At 38.7% G+C, this 24,333-nt stretch overlaps 1 protein-coding gene across 18 annotated transcripts in view; it reads right to left on the bottom strand.

Moving 5' to 3' along the window:
- Nucleotides 1-24,333, bottom strand: part of KCNS3 (potassium voltage-gated channel modifier subfamily S member 3) — a 59,396-nt gene that overhangs the window by 13,713 nt on the left and 21,350 nt on the right. For 16 of the 18 annotated variants that reach the window (XM_080585701.1, XM_080585698.1, XM_080585693.1 and 13 more), the window contains one exon: nt 1,967-24,011. In XM_080585701.1, coding sequence (XP_080441827.1) covers nt 22,478-23,962 — 1,485 coding nt within the window. In that variant the 5' untranslated portion in view covers nt 23,963-24,011 and the 3' untranslated portion in view covers nt 1,967-22,477. Of the gene's footprint in view, nt 1-1,966; nt 24,012-24,333 lie in introns of those variants that run through there. The other 2 variants (XR_013948705.1, XR_013948704.1) reach the window with 2 other exon arrangements.

The raw sequence follows: 24,333 nt of genomic DNA, 5'->3' as shown, positions 1-24,333 counted from the left end.
TTGCAGGCCTTTTGAAGGTCTTTCCAGTCTGAATCCCTTGCTGCTCATCACAGATGATGTCCAGCGTCCTCCGAGATACTGTTTTTAGGAGATGCAAAAAATCTCGTCAGTAGCTATACTCACCACCTGAAGTGGCAGCTCAAAGTTTGCAAGACATGCTGTCTACACACTTTATTCAGGAGCTAGGAACACCAGGCTGTAGGTAAAAAATAATCTTTTGAACTCCTTGTAACCTGAACACCAGGATGGAAGTGTGTGTGTGTGTGTGTGTGTGTGCATGCGTGAGTGTGTGTGTGTGTGTCCCTACCTTGGTTTTGCACTAATTTGTGCAGACAATGTTGTAGCTATATATGAGCTTCCTCTTCCCTTCATCATGCACGCTCTGCACTGAAGAAAGCTCAGTACCTAGTGGAAAATGTTCATCTTGCCAGCCTGGGACAAGGACTTGGCAGGAAAAAGCTCAGATTCATCTCTCTGCTGGAAGTGTGTTGTCTATTTAGTAGGAACTACTCAAAAAAAATGAAAATATTCCAAGGTTAGCACAACGGATCCTTGTCTGCACCTTCAATCAAAAAAGAATTAAAAGGGTAATGACAGAAGGGTTGTGAGAGTTCCCAAGCATAACGAGGTCCTCTATAAACAGTACCTAGACAATGTAACCTCTGATTGCTAATGATGGTGTTATACTTGCAGTCTGAGGCTATAGTCAAAATACCTGGGATGGCTTATCTACCTTCTTACTTCTGCTTCCAGCCCCAAATCAGTACCCATGTTCATAGACCAGCTGTTTTCAGTGAGCTATTTTCAGGTACCAACCAAAATGTGTGCAGCCCCACAACATCAGGAGTGTCTAGGAGTCACATTTTGGACAGATTTTTTTCCAACGAGTCTCTTTTATGTTAAAAAGGGCAGGTCAGTTCTGTAAGCATCTGGTTTCCTTCCCAGGATCTGCAAGCTACCCAATCTGATATCAGAAATTCACTAGTAATAAGAGGACTGGTTTGCAGGATGCTGGAGGCAATGGGATGCTCAGCATTGGGACAGAAAATGAACAGCAGATTGTGAGGCTACAGCACCATCAGGGATTGTAGGAAGACAATGGACAAGTCAATGTCCATGCAAATTAGTCTAATGCTGATCATCTACAATGCCTGCAGGACACCTACATGATCTTTCTGTCCCAACAAAGCATTCCTTTTTTTTTTTTTCTGTCCATGGACACAGTTACAACAGAGGGATGAATTTCAGTTTAGGGCTGGCCTGGGAGCTGCATGTTTGAACCCACTCTGGATGAAGGGTAGTTCAGACGTGGCTATCCTGCTTCCTAGGGGAGCACGGTAAGCATTAGGTTATTAGTTGTAGTCAATTATCACAGAAAGACTCCAACCAGCTTCCCCAGTTTTCCTGTCTTAACAGCAAAGTTGTTACTGAGTTTTCAGAAAGAGTCCAATGTAATTTATGTATTTTAACTGTGTCCCATGAAATGAATTTCTTCAAGCTTTCAGGACAGACAGGATGATCCATATTAAATATTAAGCAGGCAAAATTATGGTTGTATATGAAGCTCCCTGAAAACACAAAACTCCAGTAGAAGAAAGCATCAGGTGAATTTCAGTATCTTAAGCACCTGAATCACAATATCGTATGATAGAGAATAACTTTAATAGCTTAATTATAGAAGGCACAGCAAATTTATTTATAATTCACATGAAATTCACAAAAAAAAAGTGCTTTGTCAGACACTGACCCTATAATAAATCACATATTGTGATCCTTCCTTTCTTTTTAGTAGTGCCTTTATTAGCTATAATGTAAATATCGTTTGTTAGCGTAACGGTCCCAGAATTTGGCACAGGGTTGTATTATGCTAGACCAAGTCATGTGGTTGGTTTTACCTCGAGCCATGAGACTAAAGATGGAGAATTCACTAACAAACACAGAGAAAAAATACACAAAGAAAGAATCATGTCAAAATTTTATTGGTGCTGAGGTAGCTTGCCTTATTGTGGAATAGTCAGCCAAGATATTTGCACAGTTTGACTAGTGTTAATTTTCACTTTTATTGAGATTTTACACAAAAGGAGCAAGAAAATAGCAAGCAGTATAATTTACATATCACAGCATATCCAGGTTACACAGTGGCAGCAGCAAATGCCAACAGGCACAGTATGGAGCACAGGACCCAAGAGCTCAGTCAGTCACACGACTAGTGGGAGATGTGCAGGCATCAGATGAATTATGTTAAAAAAGTGATTGGTGGGGAGGAAGTGTTGGGTTTAATGTAAGCCCCCTCCTGCCAAAGGGAAGGCTGCCTTTTAGTAGTGAAAGGGTGGTTATTGGGTGGTGAAATGGGAATTGGCAATAGGCTCTACTGGTGAATGAGTGACAGGATCAAATCTGTCACCACTGTCCCCTTCATATAACTTATGGATTGTGATTTTTTTCCCTTAAAAATGGGTTGCACAGGCTTGTTGGCCATCTGAACAGGAAAGTGCTACTTTATCCCTTCAGGAAGTAAGGAAGATTTTGTCTGACTGACTTTATGGTCACGTCAAGTCCAATCACAGATGAGTCCTCCAAGAAACTAAAGATGGTTGTTCTATGATGAAGACAAACACACTTTTAAAACAGAGGGAGGACATCTACAATTTAAAAACATAATGTATCTCACAGCTCCCATGACTTACTGGAGGAGGAAAGTGAAAACAACTACAACAACATTTTAATTTCTTGTTTGGTTTTGTGTTTTCTTTTGCAAAGGAAATGATGCAGCTCATGTTAGTTTAGTAAAATTAGCACCTACAGTGTCCAAGCAGGAGAACAAGAATATGCAATTATATTTGACTGCAGAACAAGAACACACAATTGTTTTTTTGTTTTGTTTTTTTGTTTGTTTGCTTTGTTTTGTTTTATTTTGTTTTTTAATCTCTTCTTTACATTAAAGAAACAGCTGCATTTTTTATTATTCTTATTTTTATTTTTACTGCCAGTGCATCTTTGCTGTTTGGAAAACTAAATAAATGGTTACAGATGAGCCATAACAGAACTTTTTTCAAACTAAGCTGCAGAGAATAAACATTTAAATGTTCTCTAGGTACTAGTAGTAATTCTGGGTAAGACAGAAAATGGATGGTAAACTTTTGTTCCAAAATTTACCTGTAAGCATTGCTATATTTCTAAAGCTCCTCTCTTCTCCCTCCCCTCTTCACGAATTCCGTCCCCTCTTCATTCAGTTACATCACATGTTCATACATGTAAATATGCATATCAAACAATTCATAAAACAAGCACTGCAGAAGAGCTAGTGACTTTTATTTGTAAATTATAGCTATAGATTGGGTTGGATTTTTTAAAAGGGATATTAGCATTCCCTACTGCTAATTCCGAAGTAAATAAAATGATACGAGGTAGATGAATTTCTCAAAGGTTAAGTAGTTCTCATTTGATTACACATCTGAAAATCCATACTTAGACTACAACTTTAGAAACTGAACTGGAAATATCCTTATATTTACAGCAGTTACTGATTGCTCTTAAACTAGAACTAATAAAGAAGTAGTCCTTTTTGGTTTTTCTGAACTTTTGATCCTTATCTGGACAAATTAAATTTTCAGTGAGAAAAAATGGAGCACAGATGTAACATGGCCAGAGTTTTAAATGTCATAATTTCCTCCATTTCTTAGTTACTGTTATCCTACATCGATCTGTTTCTCTGCAAGCAGTGACAGTTTTAAAACTAAGACACATTTTAAAGCTCTGGATGTGGGTTTTGCATAGGGATTATCTGAAGGACTCCAAGGGAAAGGGGGTCTTCAGCATGCTGGTTGGTGCTTCAGCATGCTAAAAAATTTACTGACCTATCCAGAAGTGTTCAATCCATTACCATCCATGCAGGACATACAGCCTTTGTGGAACACCAGTGTTCATTTCATATTTCAGAATCAAACGTGACATTTGTATCCACACACAACTTTCATTACTTGGTTTTGTTATTGCACACAATATCAAAAAATAAAAATAAAAAATAGAAATGATATGGCTTGCAAAGCTGGCAGAACACTACTCAAAGGTGTACTGCCATCTTCTGGGAGAATCTATCCAGTTTTGAAGCCAGATGAATTAGTTACTTTGTCCAACTTCTGCCCGCTGTAGTGAAGAAGATGTTGTTTTCCAAGCAGCTGACAGTACAGCTGAAAGGTTTGCATTTTAGCTTTATAATGTCTTGCTTCATTCAGGACCAAGAAAGAAACATCATCACATCATACAGTAATATGTACTAGCACATCAGACTGGTTAAGAAAATCTCTTTTATGGCCAAAGAAGACATTATAACATTTGTAATACATTACCTTCAGTGATCAAAATTTTTAATTATCATCTCTTCAAGTCCTACTCCAATATTCCAAAGGAAAACACAAAATTGGTTGTGTTCAATTCACAGAGATTCATTATGAGTTTGAGATATATCAGCCAATCTTCAAATAATTAAAAAGTTACTTTTTATCTATTTTTCATCTACTGACGCACACTGACCCTTTGGATCAGGCTATTAATAACCTGATTTATGACATCTTCCATGCTTAGACAGATCAGCAGGAAATCAGCTTCATGAACTTGCATGTCTCTCTAAAAACATTTTAATAGTGCTAACAAAAAGCTTGGATGTCTCAGATGAAAAGTAACCATTCCAGTCATTTCAAATATTTTTCCATATAATAATGTTGTTGCTTTTTCGTAGACTAGAAAAACACTGCCTGAAATTTCTTGCAGAATTTGCATGAATTCATTTAATTTAAGGCTAATATATACCAAATCTCCACTGCCTTTTACAAGTGCAGAGGTAAGGAAGCAGAGAAACTGTTTATTCTGTGAGCAGATGTTATCAAATGAAACATGGTTAAACCAAAACATCTGTCTAATTAAGCCTCAAATTCCCAAGTAACAATATATTTTGCTGCTTATATTGATAAGCCATGGACATAACGATGATTATCAGCTATACCCAAGAAAAGACAAAAAATCATATTACTGTGTGAATCGCTAATAATCACCAAAGTTGCCAGGTCTCTTAACTTATCCTCTTTCTATTCTACCTCTTTTTGTCATAGGCTGGAAGTATGTCACAGAGAGGGGAGTTAAAAGGATTACCCATTAGTCACTGCTGAATCTCATATTTAATATTTATGCTAATAAGCCATTCCCAAGTCAGTTTATCAGTTAATGCACTCAGACTCTCTGTCATCCTACGAGCAGTAATACTCATCAAAGCAGATTTTAAAGCAAATGCTTTATGCTGAAATGAAACAAAACCACTACTAGGGCTGATAAATGCTGGTAAGCCCAGGACAGGATGCAAAGAGGTCAGCAATTCCTCCGCTGCCACCACCCTGTCACAGCTCAGACTGACTGCTACAGAACAAGCAGTCTGCAACCAGCTGCTTTTTGCATGTCCCATCTAACTCTGACCTCCGGCAGAGCTCAGCTGGGGCTCTCCACACAGTATTCGGAGGGCAAAAGTTAATTGAAACCAATTAGGCTGCAATGATGTTGTCTAATGAACTCGGACCAGCCATGTACAAAGACTACCAGGCTTTTTGTTACCATAAACGTCCTTGGTGTTCAAAAGGATGCAAAATACAGGTATTTTCTAATCTGTTTACTCTGCAACTTGGTTTGACCATTTTTAGGAACATCTGAGAAGCTCACAAGTACGAGAGTTAACTAATGAAAAAGGCTGCCTGATCCAAGTAGCTGACTCTTGTCATGTAATTTCTTATTCTCCTGCTATTATCTACCCAGCTGAAAGGACCCTGCAAAGAATGGCAGTTACTGGACAAAAAGAGAGGTTCACTGACATCAGTAATGCAATTCATCTTCAGTACTCCCACGAAAAGCTTATGCATACAAATAGAAGCTCACAGAAGGAGGCATGTGCTTCCCCTGCACAGTTCTTCCACACTGTAAATAGTCTTTGGAAAGCTTACAGTGGACAGACAGCTACAGTAGGGAGGTATTGACATTTGTTTTGGGGCTGGGAGAGGATTGGGTGAGAGATTTCTTCTTGGATTGTGATGCATTGAAATGGAATTATGAGCTAAGTGTCCACACGCACTCACATCAAGTAAAAATGAGGCAATTCAATTTGAAATTGGGACCAGATGCACTTCCAAGATCCAGGCAAGCTTCTGGGGCTACAGATGGATGGAAATAATTTGCTGACCAGATAAAAGAAATCTATGATTTTGTCAAAACCAGCAGTCACAAAGTAACAAGGTAAAACACAATAGTCTTTTTTTTTTTTTTTTTTTAATGCTGAATAGAGTCGTGCTATCCCATACTGTCTCAGGAGGAAAAAACAAAAAATAAGAGGGGGGGGGATGGAGAAAAATTTCAGTAAAAGAGGGAGATATAAACATAGTGGATCTGTCTTCCAGAAAAAATGAAGGTAAGCCATCACTCTCCTCTCCTGAAAAAGCCAGTGCGCCTTGTGGACTAACTTTAATATACTTCTCTGTGTAGGAAAGATACAGGAACTTAACACCCTTGAACATGGGACCTATCCAAAAACAGGTTTACAAACATCTCCCATCCATGAGGACCAGAAACAGAAGGACTGGAGGGACCTGTGGTACAGGGATTACTAAACCTCACTGAGCACAGCTGTGACTACACTGCATATTTTCCTTTGCTTTGCCCTTGCTTTCTTCTGTAAAGCTCTAAAGCTCTGATGATCTTTGTGTCAAAAAAAAAAAAAAAAAAGCTGTTCTACTCTAGAAAGCAATAAGCAAGTGGAATTCCAGAAAGGTTGCAGGTCATATTTTTTTTTGCAAATTAATATTCTGTTCTATGGAGAAAATTAATTCAGGATGTCATCACTCGTTACACCTGTCATTCAAAATAGATAGTTCCCAGAGGAAGAAGTGCTTGAACAGCTCCTTCCACCTCCTTGCCCATGCACCTTACCCTCCTCACAGTCTGGGTTTGGCAGAGGCTTTCTCCTGGGCTTCCCAAAGTCACCTTGCAGCTTCCTAGCAAGACTCCCTCTGACCAGGAGCCACACAAATGCTTGTGTTTGCTCGTAGCCTCCAAGGAACAAACAAAGAGCTCTTCCCCAGGCTCAGAGAAGAGCCTCTGACCTCTCTCCTATGCATGTGCTCTTGCAGATGACTCACAATGGGTCATGGATTTTGGCTTTCTTCCAGCCCGAATCCATTTGAGGTCCATAGACATGTTGCAGACAGCAGCACATCTGTCTGTCCTCTGCAACAGTCATAACTGCAGATTTCTAGCATGCTCATAGCAATAATTTTATGGAAGTGTTCAGAAGAAATAAAGATGATTTGATACAAGTTATTCTTGGTTATTCTAAAGCCCACAGTATTTATTAAGGATGCATATTCAGTTTAGGACACAATATAAACTCTCGGTTTTAAGAATTATTTGAGCACCCCCTATTTCAATATGTCATGACATGAAAATGAAGCATTAAAATCATTAAATATATCAGCAATGATAATTAAATATGTCAGCAAAAATATATTGCTGACATTTGATTTTATATTGAAAGTATCCTTAAATTAATATTGGAGAGACAGGTCTTTTAGCTGAGTTGGGGAAAGTGCTGGAAATAAATGTTTCTTTACACCCTTGGAATTCAGAAATGTTTCAACAAATCTTTCAAACATTTACAAAGCCATATGTGTTAAAATACAGTTTCTAGTGAGCTAATCTATAAATCTTAAAATGAACAAAAATGATTGCTCGCTTTCCCACAGGAAGAAATCGTCAAGTTTCACTCGTGCTCCTTTTCCTGAATGATTAACTAATACTTCTGAATCAACAACAGATGACCTGCAGTAACCATTCACAAGGGGCTAAAGTCATAAATAGATACAGTCCCAAAATATATTTATTTAAAATATAAACAACTCTCAGATCAGCAGAGCAACATGATAGGTTTGCTCAGCACATATAAAGATGTAAGTATCAAATCTTCCCACAACTTAGAGCCTGTACAGTTTTCTCGGATAATCCATACAAGCAAAGCAATGAGATCTAACAACAGGAAGAAAAAGAAAGAAAGAAAGAAAAAAAAGAAGAAAAGGGAAAGGGAAAAAAAGGAAAGGGAAAAAAGGGAAAGGGAAAAAAGGGAAAGGAAAAGGAAAGGGAAAGTCAGATACAGGTATAAATATCTATGCTAACAATGAATACAGGCTGGCTATGTTTCACTGACCGCAAGAAAAAAAAAAAAGCATATCAGTTTTATCACGACTTGCAAACAAGTGTTCAGAGACATAATTAAGCTCAGATCTCAACATCAATGGAAAACTCAATTGTATCAACATCAACAAAGCTTTTCTGATATAAATATCTATAAATAATGAGAAGCAGCTACACCAAAGACATGGATAAATATAGAGAAAAATCTATCAATAAAAAAGACTGCACTGCCCAAATAGAATCAAACAGAATGTGCTGGAAGCTAAATCTTATTAATGCTTTAATGATATTAAAGTTATCTTCTATCAGCAGACCATTTTCTAAAAGGTTAGGAGGCAGCTGGAAACACCTATTGAGGGTACCTCTGAAGATGCTATCTCCAGAAGCTGTGCTCCAGAGAATATCATCTCTTTCGATTCCTTTGCAAAGTTCTCCAACTGTTGTGGTAAAGCAGAGTTCAAAGGTTTGAACTGCCCCATTAATTTATTCAGGGCTTTATCATGCTGCCAATAACTCACACGTCAGGGATGCCATTACTTTTCTCTTTTAATAAAAGAGAGGAAGGACTGCAGATCTGCACAGACAGTTGCTGTGAATGCTGCCTTATTTAGGTTTATGTTGAAGGGTCAAAGAGCAGGGGAAGCTGTGGGGACTAACAAGAAATATATTCCCTCCAGTTAAGGAGCCATGTGCATAGCCAAGCTCAGCTGAAGAGAACTATGCAAGGCATGTGACTGGGCTCAAAGAGTGGCTCAACAATATTTTTACTGTGATTGACAGGTGAAACACTTGCTATTGGGACACAGAGATGCAATTTTTCAACAATACTGCTAGGAGCTAAACAGGTAGGCAAGGCATAGAGGAATAAGGTTATCATATCCCTGACTTTCTTCCACTCGTCTTTCACAACCAAATTTAAGAGGCTGCTTGAATTTAAATTATGTGTCTTGAAACTTTAGAGCACTTATAATAAATAATTTTGTGGCACAGGTGAGGCCAGTGTTAAATACTATGAGATTTCATCGTTCATTCCATGAATGATGAAGCTTTAGAAACTGTAGAAGTCTGGCATCTATTCAGAAGGTGATTGAAATATTTTGTTCAAAATTACAGGAGACTTGGTACAAAGTTTAAAGATTGTGTAGCCATTATATTATTCGTAAGGCACTCTTTAAGCACACAAGGACTGGCTGAGCAGCATGTCAAACACAGGAAGATATATATTAATGGAGACAAAACGTAACAAAGAAAGGTAGGTCCTGACTTTAAAATGATACAGTGTGGAGATTATATTCCACCACCTTGAAGCCAGATTTGTAATACATTTAGTGACTACAACTCATTCAAAATATAATAATGCTCCTATAAGGAAAGAATTGAATTTCTGCTCTAAGTATAAAATGTGGTTATATTTCTGATATCAACACACTGAATGAAATTATATTTGAAAAGTTAAGAAAATAAGGAAAAACTGTTTTGTCAAATGAGAAACAGATAGGGTTTCAATGAAATAAATGCAGTTAAAGGGTTAAGGAAAGAGGTTCAAAATACTAACAGGGATAAAAATGTGAGCTGATTTATTCAAAAGAGCCCAGGGAAATCAGGTTTTTGTATGCAAAGCCTGTCAGAAAACAAAATTTCCTGTTGCTATGGAAATTGAAACCAAAAACTATTCCCAATCACAATGGAAGGGTGGGATTTTGAAATTTCCTTTGGAAGAAACTTTTTTGGGGAAAACAATTAATTTAGAGCTATAAAAATATGTAGTTTGTGGCATGTGAAATGTTTTGTATAGGTAAGGACCAGGATTTCTTGTCTACAGTTCAGCTCACTTCTGTTTACATAGTGAAAATGTTAATAGCTATATAATAACATATACACAACATACAAGAAAATCTTTCTCACTACTACATGCAAGTGTGTGCATAACAAATCAAACTGATCACAGAGAAGATGATTAAACGTTTCTGCTTTACACTTTCACTTTTAAAATCAGACATGAAATGGAATTATTAGCACTTCCTTACAAGGGTGCCGCTAAGAAGATAAATCAAACCTGTACAGCACTCACATACCAAAATGAGCTCTACCAAGAAAAAGTCAGGCAAATGTGCCAAAAAGCTGAGAGTAGCCCTAGAATTTTACTTATGGCAGACTGGCAAAGTCTCCCCGTCATGTTCCCCAGGATCCATTTACTGCATAAGAAAATATTTCAGCCTCTATTGAAATATATTCCCAGTCTCATCCCTGAAGACCCTTCTTATACTTCTGCCAGAGAGAGCATTGGAAATATTAGTTGACACCACTGAAGATATCAGCTTCTCCCCTTAAGCCCAAGACAGTGTCACAACAGCAATTCAAATGTGTGAGGCTAGGTCCCATTATTTGTTTTCTCCTCTTCATACCTTGATACTTGGGCCAGGGAAACTTTTGTTATGCAGCCTAGTAGATTCCTTATTGAAGCCATTGAACTGGGCCTTCGTTGGAATAAATTCTCCCATCCCCAGCAAACTCACAAAAGTGTTGGGTTGTTACCACAACTATGGAGTCACGGAAAAAAGGGCTGGGTCTCTGTCAAGAAGACAGTAATCCAGGGGGTTTTCAAATTGGCTCACAGCTCCCTTCCACCCACTCAGATTTTGGTGATTCAGCAGATAATTGTTTTATTTTTTTTAAACCCAGCTGATTTGAAAAATATATTTTATCTTTACATAGATTTATATCAGTGTCACTGAGATAATGACCAGCTGGAGCTGGGGCTTGGCAAGGGGCCGCAAAGGAGCAGGAAGAATCCTTAAGCCACTTCTAACAACAAACCTCCATCTTCACTCTCCCCAGCTTGAGCTCAGCTCCCTTAATCCCCAAAGGGTATGAAAAAAAAAAAAAAAAAAAAAAAAAAAGCTCTTCCTTCTTGCAAAAGGCTTTCACATATATTAAGAATGATATATCTGTCCAAGTATTCTCTTCTGTAGACTAAAAAGCATAAATATTAAACAATAATATTAGAACAATTTCTCTCTTGAGCCCTTCTATCCACTTTAGTACTCTACTTCTTCTTACCAGCCACTAAGCAGTTACTGGTTGATGCTAGTTTGTTTACTGGAAAGAGCTCCTTTTGAAACACATCCACCAATTATTCCAGAGGAACATAAATATCCATTTGTAACTACTATTTAAAACAAATAATTTTCTCTGTGATCAGATTTCATGGTTAGATTCCCATCAAACGAATCACATAAATCGATGGGGTCCACCAGGCTTTTCATGTGCTGGTTTGTTGTGTTTCAAGTATGCTGGATAATGAAGCTCTCACTTGTAAATTTGTTAAAATGGGCTCATTTCCTTTCTCAAGATATGATTTTCTTGCAACTACATTTTATTTTTCATCTCAAGCAAAGTAGACCATTCTTTTTTTCTTTACCAATCACCATTTGAGTGTCACACACAACAGAAGGCAATGGATTGGCTACAGCAACCATGGAAGTGACATGGATTTTTGCTCTGAATTCTCCAAGGAACATAAGCATTTTCCAAAGAATACAACTAAAAGCGGATGAAAACATTTTTTGTGAATAGAGAATTCATTGAAAAGGGCTGTGACAGGGAGACCAACTTAATTTCTAAATCCAGCCCACAGTTGGTGGGAATTTTCCACAAACCAAACAAAAACAAAACAAAAAAGGCAGGAGGGATTTTGGAACAGTGTACATTTCATTGTGAAATTTTCTAAGAGCATCTTGTTTCTGAGGATGCTGAAATGTTGCATTTCAACATATTCAAAAAAAAAATACTTTTTTCATTGTGAAACTTTTTTTTTTTCCTATTTCAAACCAGCCTAAATTTAATTAGATGCAAAAAGAATTAACCCCTCAAAATCAAATGAAAAATTGAGTCACATAAAAAAAGTTCAAGGGTTCTTAAATTATGGACTTTTTAGACAATTTGGTTCAGCAACCAAACAAAAAAACCTATTGTTCACTCTAATAAAATATACAAATTTTACATAACTATGACAGGACAGAACAGAGGATGATTTTTTTTTTTCCTTAGACATTTCATTAAAGAGAGATCATTTTAAAGAGTTAGGCCAAAACTAAAATCAGTTTTTCCAGCAAGACCTCAACTTTTTCCATTTCTCCACAGCTGAAGTCACCATTTTCATAGTAACATGAGGTCTTCTGCAAGATCACCACCCCATTTTTGACCATCACACTTGCCCTAGGGAAGGATTGTGCAGATTGAGACAACTGCTGTCCTACACAATTTAAATGTCTGAAAAGAGAGGCAAAAGTTGTGATGGAAACCAGAAGTGTTGGATGACAGAATGGCTGGCAGGAGATCACATGAAACATTGACTAGAGCTGCAAGGGAAGATCCCAATCCTCTTGTCACCCAAAGCTACAGCTCTCCACCATGACAGTGACATGCCTGAGCAAGCCCCGATCTGTCCCTCCCATTCTATGCCCACTCGTATTGATATACCTGCAATTTGGGCTTCCCAATGGAAGCAGGTTTGGCTCCTGTTCCTTCCAGTATTGTAGCAATGACAGTAACAAAAAGCTTTGCTATGCAGTTTCCCAGCACTTGAGTTTCCATCACACTGCCAAAGATATCTCTTAATTAAGGTGTCAGAACCAGAAAGGATTGATCACAGTGATGGCTTCCTCCATGCTGAGCTTTATCAGGCCCCAAATTCCTTTTTCAGCTACTTTTTTGACCACTTAATTAACAAGTGATTCATCATCTGACTAGCCAAGAGAGAGGTATCTCAATCTTCATGAAAGGAATCAGAGATAGGAAAAAGTCAGCAATTTTTCTTTCCTTACTTTTTTTTTTTTTTAATGCTCATGTATATATAGTTTCTTGTTGATGATTAAATCCAACAAATATCACACTCTGATAACTGTGGAAATATTTCTCCGTGAAAGTTATTCTTCAGATATCTTTGTCTGCCTTTTTTCACTACATGAACAGCCACACAGTTTTATTCTCTTTTTCTCCTCCATCTAATAAAAAGAATGAGACCATGCAAGGTTTATTGTAAATAGTTTGTGTGCTGAACTGCATTTGTGATGATGAACTCAGCAGTATTTCAAAGGAACTGGATACTGAAATTACATGTACAGAGAGAACAGGATCTAGGCAATCCAAAAATTGCATTCACCCTTTCTTTTAGCTTGCTGAATAGCTGGGAATGTTGCATGGGCTATATATCCTAACACATGCCATATGCCTAAAAGGGGAGTATGTGTTACCAAAGCCCTCTTGGGCTATAAAGTACAGGGTCAAAAGGGAAAGAGAGACCATGCAGTGAGCTACGCTGTCCTATTCCCAGTACACCAGTACAGACTTATTTCCCAGGTTACATTCACAGTGCTTTATCCAGTTTTAAATGACCACAAGAAGGGAGACTGCACTTAGCAAAAGTCATGCTATGGCACAGTCCTTTTCCATTGAATATGTTGTTGTTGTTTTTCGTTTTGTTTTCTTTTGTTTTCTGTGGGAGTAGAGGAAAAGAAAAGCTTCAGGATGTGGGGGCAACATTTCCCAACAAAGCATCATTGCAGCGTGTCCTCTCTATAGACACAACTCTTGCCATTGGCCCCTTTCTCCTACTCCATTACTTCCCTCCAGCTGCTCTCATTGCCTCTCTCCTGATTTCAAGACTGCAGAAGCACTAAAACTTTGGAAAAATGCTATCAGATTGAGAAAGACATTGTGGATAGGGCACAGAAGGTTGCAGTCAATGTGGTGTAGCTATGCAACAGAAAACTGCTGGTACAGAGACATCATCTTCTTTCCACCCAGCACCCTAAGCACAGCATACACAAACGCTGCATGGCACATCCTTGCTGTGTGCATATTCCCTACCCCGTCCCCAGATTCCTCCAACACTTATTTTCATATGGACTCACAGTGGCCCTAAACTGACTCTCCTAACACTGAATTTTCACCAACATTTTGTTATCCTAGTCTCATTGCTGCTCTGACATTACTCCTACACCAGGGCAGAAAATCCAGGGAAAGAAAAAAAAAAAAGTCTTTGAGCCACCTTTCTTCCCTCATTTCAGTGTTAGCTTTCAAGGAAACTGGATTTTCAAAGCCGTGTCCGGATACCCTAAATCATATCGGGATGACTTAAAACATTAAGTGGTGCACATATAGATTTTCAGCAGGTGATAATACAGTGAAAACAGGCCAACAAAAATTGATGTTCCAGCTCAAAGCACCCTTGGCAAGGACCCATATTGCGCTTTGCACACTTGCAGTGCATTGCCTAATGAGATCACTCTGCATGCACCACACACCCCTGTAACGCAGCAACTCCTCGGCAAGTGGCAGCACAGTAGATGAAGAGAGGTTACCTTTGGTGCCAGACTTCTAAAAGCCCACACAATAATGCTTTGACAGCTGTCCGATCAGTATGTATATGTCTAGATATATAAAATACTCAAAGTACTAGTCTCCCATTTACAGAGGCAGTCTAAAAGCCAAAAGCGCATTACAGTACCAAAAGCTGAAATTAGTCAGAACTAGATTCATCCTTTCTCTTAACCTTTCGTTCACCGAACTTACATTTTGTGACTTAAGATGCATTAAATATACCATACCTCTGTGTGAATCCATATGTTGGTTAGGAATGCTTCTGATTAGATTATAATTCATCCTCAAGACCTGTAACAATATAGATGACGTACCATATTTTCTCCTCCAGATTCAATTGTCTAAAAAAAAAAAAAACCCTCTAGAAAAGAATATATTCATATATTATTATTTTGATTCTTCAGTTACTACCAAAAAAATAAATAAATAAATAAATAAAAATAAAAAACAATTGTGTGGTGCCAAAGGCAAAAGAACAGAATTGCAAAATAAATTCTAATAAATTCCACGCACCCCAACATCCTGCCCACCAGCCATTTCTCTTTCCACACCTATAACTAGAGCTAATTTAGTCCTTAAAAAACCCTGCAAGGAAAAATATTGCTATGCTTTTGTTATATTATGCTTTTGTGTTCAAAAAAAGTTGGAATAACATGAAAAGTGACTGACCCAGGGGAGGGGGGTGTTTACAAAAAAGTTATGTTAGTTTTTAACAGCCTTAACTTCAATGTACCCATCATTTCATTCAACACTCTCGGTCACCACAGCACCACAAGATTGTTACTCCATATCCTCCTGAACTATTCAGAGAAAAAGAATGAAAAATAAATAAATAAATAAAATCTGTTTTTCCTTCCACCCAGGAGGCTTGTGAAGCTATGCTGTCAGACACCAACATCCTCCTTCTTCGTACAAAATCCCTGTGCACTTCCGAGCATTAAGCTGGCTCTTTGTATAGTTATTCACCACACTTTTTTCCAAAGATCCACAATCCAAATACAGAAGATCGAAACCTCTTTAAAAAAAAAAGGAGAGAGAAAGAGAGAGAGAGAGAGAGAGAGAGAGAGAGAGAGGAAGAGGAAGAGGAAGAGGAAGAGGAAGAGGAAGAGGAAGAGGAAGAGGAAGAGGAAGAGGAAGAGGAAAAGAGAGGAAGGAAGGGAGGGGGGGAGGGGGGGAGAGAGGGAGAGAGGGAGAGAGGGAGAGAAGGAGAGAGAAATAAATGGATTTTTGTGTACTTGGGGTTACATCCCCTGGAATTAAATGCCAGAATTATCTATCTCCTTGTTGTAGGGCCTAAGCTAATCTTCAAATAATTGATAAAAAAATTATCCAGAAGTCCTAAATTTCACTAGGAACTAACGTTCAGGAGCAGAGAAGATCCCTTTCTCTGAAATGCATGGCATTTGATTCTGTCAAAAAATAATATTGGACAAACAAACTGATTGAACTCTTTCATGCTTGCAGTTTCGAGGTTTCTAGGAAATGGTGTAGAAGCTGCAAGGGTAATTTATAGCATGTGTAACACTTCAGAAGCATCCAACCTCCTATCAGTGTGAAAGGCAGATACAGCACCACAGCTAGAAACTGGCCTAGAGAAAAGGACATTTTGTACCTGCAACAAAAAGCCTGTGGGAAGAAAATGTATTATTGCATCTAATGGAACAGGTTCAAGGTTATATATAAATCTCTACCTGTGATTCCATAAAAGCACATGGGTCAACACAACACAGAGTAGCCTCCAAATGGCTGTTGCTAAATACCTGGACCTTGAACTTCTCCCTTGTATCTGCTTTCTCTCCCAGGTTGCTTCTTAGGGGTGTAGGAGCGTGGGGACATCAAATTGAGAGATATTATTCCACCTCCTGAAAGGCTGTTTATTCCACATAGACCTCATTATACTCTCACCCATACCCATTCCTTCCTAGGACCACAAGCATAGTAGCCCTAGGAAGGGTCTTTGGAGTGGTTCCCAAGGCCATACAGGTTCCCCAGCCTCTATGCACTACCAAGAAGAGCTCAGTACTAACTGTGCAAAGGGGGAAAGGGAAGCCCAAGTACCAGCACCTGTGTTTGGTCCCTTGTGCTCCCCACCATTGAGGCAGCTACAACCTTAAAATTGCTGTTGTAGCCAAACAATATTTTTGCAGTTTCTCCAAGCTTGGATATTATTTTCTGGCTTCACAGCTGTAATACCACGACTTGGCTCCATTATAATATTTATATTAATGTACAGAGACAGACTTTATAACACATGGCACAGTCAGAATATTTTATATAGCTTACAGGAAGCCAAGAAATAATGCAAATTTGGGTCACAAAAGTACTGTCAGCATATTGTGCCTGCCTCTGCCAACACTGGTTTGCTCCCTCTGGTATTTTATTATGTGTATTTTTTAATTACTACAGGAAACTGAACTTCAACTTGCAGGTTATTCTAGACTTTAACAGACAGCTAGCAAGGCTTTTTGGGAAAGTCTAAATTTTCTTGTACAGGAAAATGTTTTTAGCAATATTATGCTGAATTAATTCCTACCCAGCAGCCATCACTGAGCAACATTAAGGTTGCAGAATAAATTCCTGTGTCTGTCTTCATGTCACCCAGGTTGAAACACCTACATCAGAAACACGGCCGTTCCTACATATATATTGTTCAGGGGACGGCACCACCAGGAGATAGTCAAGTGCCTACACCTTGTGGTGTCGCACTCATCACATCTAAGTTTGTCGACCTAAAGGCCAGGCATCTAACCTAACGAAATCATACAGGCTTGCTGCATAGCCAACAGACATGTGTCCCATCTTCAGACAGGACCTTTGTGTACATAGGATGTGCTGTTTCCTGAAGAACACTGTTTTTTCTCAGTTGACAGAGATAGTCCAGATGATCAGCCACACAATAGCTGAAGTTAGGGGACATAAATAATGCCCAGGGTGCCCTTCTCTCTGTGCTGATTCATAAAAGATCCTAAGACAATGAGAGCAAATTTCACCATAACCATGTCCAGCATACTTATGTGCAAGTTATAACAGGATTTGAGTAGAAATACTGCTGAATACCATAAAAAAATAGGAAAATTAGACAGTATATATGTCATTAAATAGTAGAGATTAACTAAAGATTAAACCATTGTAATGCCTTCTTGACCTCTGACTTGAAATAGTCTTGAAGAAACAGTGAAAGATTACCTTAATAAATCACTACAAGAAGCCATGTAATATTTCTTTTAATCAACAAAATACTGAAATGGTTAAGAGTTCCTCATTCATGGCACCACATTGTCATGGCTGAAACAAGAGAGGCTCTTTCCAGCCAGATGCCAGAGATGGGTTTTCCTCCACAACCAGCCCTCAGTTTGGAAACCCAGTTCCTTGGCCAGGAGGTTCATGGTCGTGTTAGGCATGGTGCAAAGTTTTTCCCTCCCACTGGTATGAGATCTGGGGGAATCAGATGTGGGTTTGGATGAGAGAGCCCTTGACTTGCTTTTCTGCCTATATCCCAAGCAAAGACTGTCCTCTCCAATATATTCATTAAAAATAAATGAGATGTAGATCATTTCTCAAGGAAGCAGTCATATTTACATTTAATCTAATTGTTACACCTAAAGGAACTCTGTCTTTTGTTCCTTAACTATGAATTACAGCTGTTTGTCCTTCCTTAGCTGTGCCAGTCAGGTGGAAGGGCAACTTCCAGAGTGGAAATAAATGCCAACATCTTGTAACCTGTCCAGAAGCACACAATGGCTCTTCCTTCTGCTAGATCATGTTTGGACCATAGGCCCATCATGAAAAATTAACTCCAACTACACAGGAAATTAAACAAAGAAGTCTCAGTGAGTCGTGACATTTTGCTGTGCTTAGAAGAGATGCTGCAATTATGGTGCAGCAGAAAGTGCTGAGATGGTTTAATGGCATCTGCTGCCTCTTGATTGACAGAGCATAAACATCTCAGAAATACAAGCAGTAGCACTGCAGCTATAGAGCACCAGACAGCAATATTTACCGACTGCAACTGAGCTACTGCAATCAGACACAAATTGCACATCTAGCACAGGATTATTTTGGTTTTGTTTCAGAAATGTTCTTTTTTGGATGAAGAGGTATTAGCAGCTTCACAAACACTGTCAGCTAATCAAAAAATATGAAAGAAACTCTCCGTAGCTTAGCTGCTTTCTATCACTTGTTCAACTTGTTAAGGATGTGTGGAAATGAATAAATGCATTAATACACAGCATCCTGGCCTGGGTGAGACCGTGCTGCATTTACCAGTCAAAGCTGCCTGACACTTTCAGCATTCCCTGACAGCAACCTGTTCACATGGAAATCAGCACAGGGTCTGCTTTTAAATGGTAATATTTTGCATTACGGTGCCTGACACTAATTTCTACGTAACCAATGAGTGATATTTTGTTTCCTTGCCTTACACAGATGTGCTATCACTTATTTACCTTCTGTTTATGCTTTGCCACTGATTTGTGCCACACAGTGCCTTTTCCTAAAAACAAAAAAAGCAACAACAAAAAAAAACATACATACGCACAACAAGACTACTCAGAAATTTCACCCCAGCTAAGCACTGTCTGATGCTAGTCAGGCAAATGAAAGATGCCCTTCTGGACTCAGAAAGACCTCCCTCTTGTTCCTCTACATTCGCCTTTTAAAGTCTCCTGACACACACCAAAATGTGACAGTGACAGAGACTGCTCCCGGCAGGGCATGAGCTGGGGGAAGCTGGGCGATACCCCATCCTACACCATACTGGGGGAGAACTCTGCTAGCACGGCTGGTACTGTGGAAATACTGAATATCAAAAGGGAAGTGTTTGCCATCAAGACAAAGAAACTAATAATGTGCCAGAAAACTGCTTTGTATAAAGACAAGCAAATCGCTCCCATACAAAATGGGATGCATATCCGAACATAACCTCTTCTGTGTTTTGGTATCTGAAACAGAGCAGCTGAGTGAAGATAATTTAGGCAGCATTTTAAAAGAGAAAAGCATGTGGTACAGGAATAAAAATGCAATAGACAATCTACCTTCCATTGATACTGTGTTGATGCTATATAACTTTAGACCAGGAAAGAAGATGAAATAAATAAGAAACAAATCTCCTATTACACTCATTTCTTAACAGTAAATTCTACTAAAACTACCACTAGCAGAAAGAGAAGTATCTCTGTATTTACTCTCGTCTGCTTTTTGCTGGCACTCAAGACTTGTGTCACTTTCCTGTACCGGTGCATGTTACAGGACCGAAGTTCTGCTTTGAGGGCAGAACTTTTGGCATGAAACAGGGCTCACATCCTGCTCCATGTCGTGTCAAATTGAGGTGCTGGATTTATTCCAGCAGAAGAAACAGACAACAACAAAGCCCTTTTTTTAAGATACAACTGATATTAACAGAGCTCTGGTCTCATCCCAGAATAACACATTGCATAACACATGGATATGTACTCTACCTTCTGATATGGTCCAAAAGATATGCCTCACTGTGTTGCAAGATTTATCTACGCATTAAAAAAAGAAGTCAGATGAACTTAGTGTCACATTTTTAAGATTGATTCATGTGATCAATCAAGAACTTATGAATTTTATGATAAACTACCATTTAGTACAATTTTTCTGTGATCTTTGGGTAATGTTTAATATATAAAATGAGATTTTTCAATAGCATGTTTTTTTTCAATGATTTAATAGAAATTTCTTGCAGTTTTTCTTGCATTACAATATTTTTCATTCCTTTTGAACTTCAATGGCAATATGATTTATTTTTATGTGGAAACTGCCAAGAGAGTTTCTTTGGACAGAGCGATTTTTATGCTGTTATTCTGCTGGTTCTTATTACATTCACATGCACATACATATTTAGCATTTTATATCATTGCATCTTTGTAATGCTAATTGTTCACTAAGAACAAAACACATCTCTGCTAACTTTCCCTTTTGGCTTTCCTGCATTAACATTGGGAAGAATTAACCTAAATTATCTGTGAAGCATCACATACACTTATGATACTCAGCAACTAATAAGCCAAATTCTAAAGTTTCTCCAAAGCTCAGAGTACTCCCACAATACTATGTTAGTGCACAACAGTCCTGAGGGACACCTCTCTCCAAGGTATAGATTGATCCACCCCATTCTTTTTTTCTCATTCTCCTGGGAAGAGGTTGGAGCTCTGTGCCTCAGCAAGTACGAGTGCACTTCAGCTATTCACTCAGTGTACTTTGCAGTAGAAATCCTGGCACACACCTGAAAAATCAGCCTTCTGGGTTATTCTGCAGAGTAATTGATTCCCATCTGGGTTTACTCAGTCTTGAAGTCAACTCCTATTGAGTTTGAACTGCCTGAGTAGAAACTGATTCAGCCCAATAGGGATTACAAAAAAAAAAAAAAAAAAAAAAAAGTGAAACCTCTCTTTAAGCAAAATGTCAACATCACAGTAGCTTGGATTCTCCATTGCCCAGCATCTAATTTAGTCACCAGAAAAATGACCAAAACAAAAACCTAAAAAAACCCTGTGTTCACAAATACTATTAACTACTATAATGTCCTCAAGTTTCTCCAGCACTCCTTCTTGCTAGGCTCAAGGGCCAGCTTCCTTTTTAAATAGCTCTGGAAGATACAGTTTGAACCAGAGTGGGATTAGCTAGCTGCATAAGAAATCCCTGGAGAAGAGAGGGATGCACAGTGCTGCAGCACTCTGCCAGGCAATGAGTGCTGCTCCAGCCCATAGCACAAGCCAGGAAGGCTGCTGTCATCAACAGAAAAACTTTAGAAAAATGAGCTGCAACAGTTTTACTTATGGGTGCCCACATGCATTGCACATCCTACCTCTCTGATGGGCAATATATGGTAGAAGAGAGCATGTCCATGCATCTCCATTCCTTGGCATTACAGTCCTGGACTGAGAACCAGTGCAGTTGAGATGCTGCTCACATTTTCTTCTAACCTCCAGCAAGGAAGCAGAGCTGACAGCAGGGAGCAATAACGCCTAAAGACCACCACAGATGTTTGCTTCAGTGGCCACAAAACAAAGCCTCTGGGGAAGCCACTAGGGTGGTCTTAATCACAGCAGGATCCTCTCCAGGCACCAGAATTGCTCAGGTTTGCAATGACAGAAAAGGTGGCTAAAAGGTACAATACGCTCCGGTCCAGCCCTAGGCCACATGCTTCATCCTAGGACTCATGATTTAGACCCTTTGGGACCTGCCAGAGCTTGGCCATGCTGGTTGTGGAACACTGGGAAAAATACAGGCACAATGGGATTAATTTATTTTAACAAACTAAAACTGTATTGTGCTTTTGGAAAGAAATTCATAAATATTATGCTTCCATGGAGTAAAAACAATATGTACCAATATATTTTCTGTCCCAGTTTAGGAAGCTGGTTCCCAACTCCAAGATTACATAAATGTTTTACAGTTTTACATGTACATAATTCCTTCTTTCTTCTGATGTGTTTGCAGGTAAAGACTTTACTGATGTGCCATAGTTCTTATATGTTTGCAATATATGTCTACCTGAACAGCAGCAAATTATAAAAGCAAATTTCATATAAGCTATCAGATTGCTGCAGGAAAAAAATAAAAATAAACACCAATCTCACATTTAAAACTGTTTTCCTGACTTTTTTTTTTCTCCCCAAAATGCATATCATTAGTTGTGTAAAAGCTAAACCACCATATGAGGCATATTTTAAAGCCTCATATAAACAATGAAGCCTGTATGGCATCCTCAGAGCAAAGAATGTCCAAATATGGCTGAGAGTTAAGTACCCTGAGAATTAACTGCTCTTAATAAATTCACTGAAGTTTCTAAGTCAACATTTACCAAGGATTAGAAGAGAGAAATAAAGGAAGGAGAAAGTGATTCAACTCATTTTCCTGTACCATTATCTAAAGATGTTGTGTTATAAACATCCTCCATATCTTGAATGCTGGAGGCATCTGTTGAATCTTGGTCACTGACTACAATTCCTACTGAAGAAAGGCTAGAAATGAATGAGTGCATCTTTTTCGCGTAAATATCCCTAATGTTAAAATAAGGTAGGTCATTACATTTCTCTTTGCGATCATTGTTGCATTGGTCTGGATCAATATCTTTTTGCTTTTGATAGTACTTAGAAAACTTATTGAAAATAATGGTGATTGGAAGTGCTACCACTAATATCCCACAGATAATGCATAGGGTGCCAAGCAGCTTTCCAGCAAGCGTGACTGGGTAAGTGTCCCCATAACCAACAGTGGTCATGCTGATGGTTGCCCACCACCAGCAAACGGGGATGCTGTGCAGTTCTGATGAGTCATCATCCTTCTCCACTGAGTAGACAAGAACTGAAAAAATAGAAATCCCAACAGACAAAAACAAAAGGAGAAGTCCAACTTCCTGGTAGCTATGTCTCAAAGTAGCACCTAAAGACCGCAGTCCTACAGAGTGCCTGGCCAGTTTCAGGATGCGAAATATCCTCATTAACCGCAGGATCTGAACCACTTTCCCCATGTTTTCAATATCTTCACTTTCTTCTTCCTTCGTGTCCACAGCCAAGGTTGCATAAAATGGGATAATAGAGACAAAATCAATGATATTCAGTGGTTTCTTCCAGAACTTCTTTTGACTTGGGGCAGTGATGAGTCTGATCACTAGCTCAGCAGTGAACCAGATGATGCATGCAATCTCCACAGCTTCCAGCACAGGGTCTTCAATCTCCCTGTCATTGGCATCCAGCCTCTGAAACTCAGGCATGCTGTGAATGCACATTGCCACGATTGACGCCAGGACAACACTTAGGGAGGACACGGCAATTAACTTGGCAGACAAGCAGTATGCAGGATTTTCCATTCTGACCCAGATCTTCTTTCGTATTTCACCAAAGCAGAGATTATCAAACTTTTCCAACTCCTTATCAAATATGGATGATTCTTCATTAGAGGAGTCAATGCTTCTGTCATTGCTTTTCTGATCCCAGTCTTTCTCGGGACCTTCCTCTTTCCTTTCCTGGTACCGATTGCTGCAGCAGGAATCAATAAACAGCTCATTTATCCCCCAGTATTCTATTTCCTGGCAGAATGAAAAGACACAAAGCTCCTCCATGACATGAAGTTTCCCAGTGTAGTAAAAATTCAGAACATATTGGAACAAGGAAGGGTTCCTGTCAAAGTAATATTCCTTATCTGCAACACTATAATCATCACATAGTTCCAGAATAGCCTCTTCTGAATGGCATTTGAGAAGTTTCCCAAGTCTGGTATGAGGAAACCGGAGCAAAGTGCTTTGATCCACTGATTGCTTAAAGCCACCCACATTCAAATTGATAAGTTCTGCATCTTTGCCAGGTCTGCGGAAAAATTCACCATAAACCATTTTGAACAGAACAGTTCCACTGTTGGTGCCCAGTGAGATTACATTGAACCTAAAAAGAACATAAGATATTATTAGAGCATTTAATTCTGTTTTGCTCTTGTGACACATTCTTTTTTTCCATCTCCAGTTACTGCGTAATGCTGTAACAACAACAACAAAAAAATGAAATGATGAATATCATTATTTAGAATTCCACAGAGGTAGGTTTAAATTAATTTGACAGTTTAACTCAGCTTTACTAAAATTTGAGAACTATAGATTCTGTTTTATCTCTCCTTAATTTTTCTAGTGTGCAGGAAGAATGCCTAATTTATCGATAAATCAGTCTCTGTATTACTATCACATTGAAATTAATACTTAATAGATACTGC

The sequence above is a fragment of the Anser brachyrhynchus genome (assembly GCF_964034855.1).
Source record: "Anser brachyrhynchus genome assembly, chromosome: 3".
Taxonomy (NCBI): Eukaryota; Metazoa; Chordata; class Aves; order Anseriformes; family Anatidae; genus Anser; species Anser brachyrhynchus.
The sequence above is the reverse complement of the archived record's forward strand: the minus strand, read 5'-3'. Positions and strand labels throughout refer to the sequence as shown.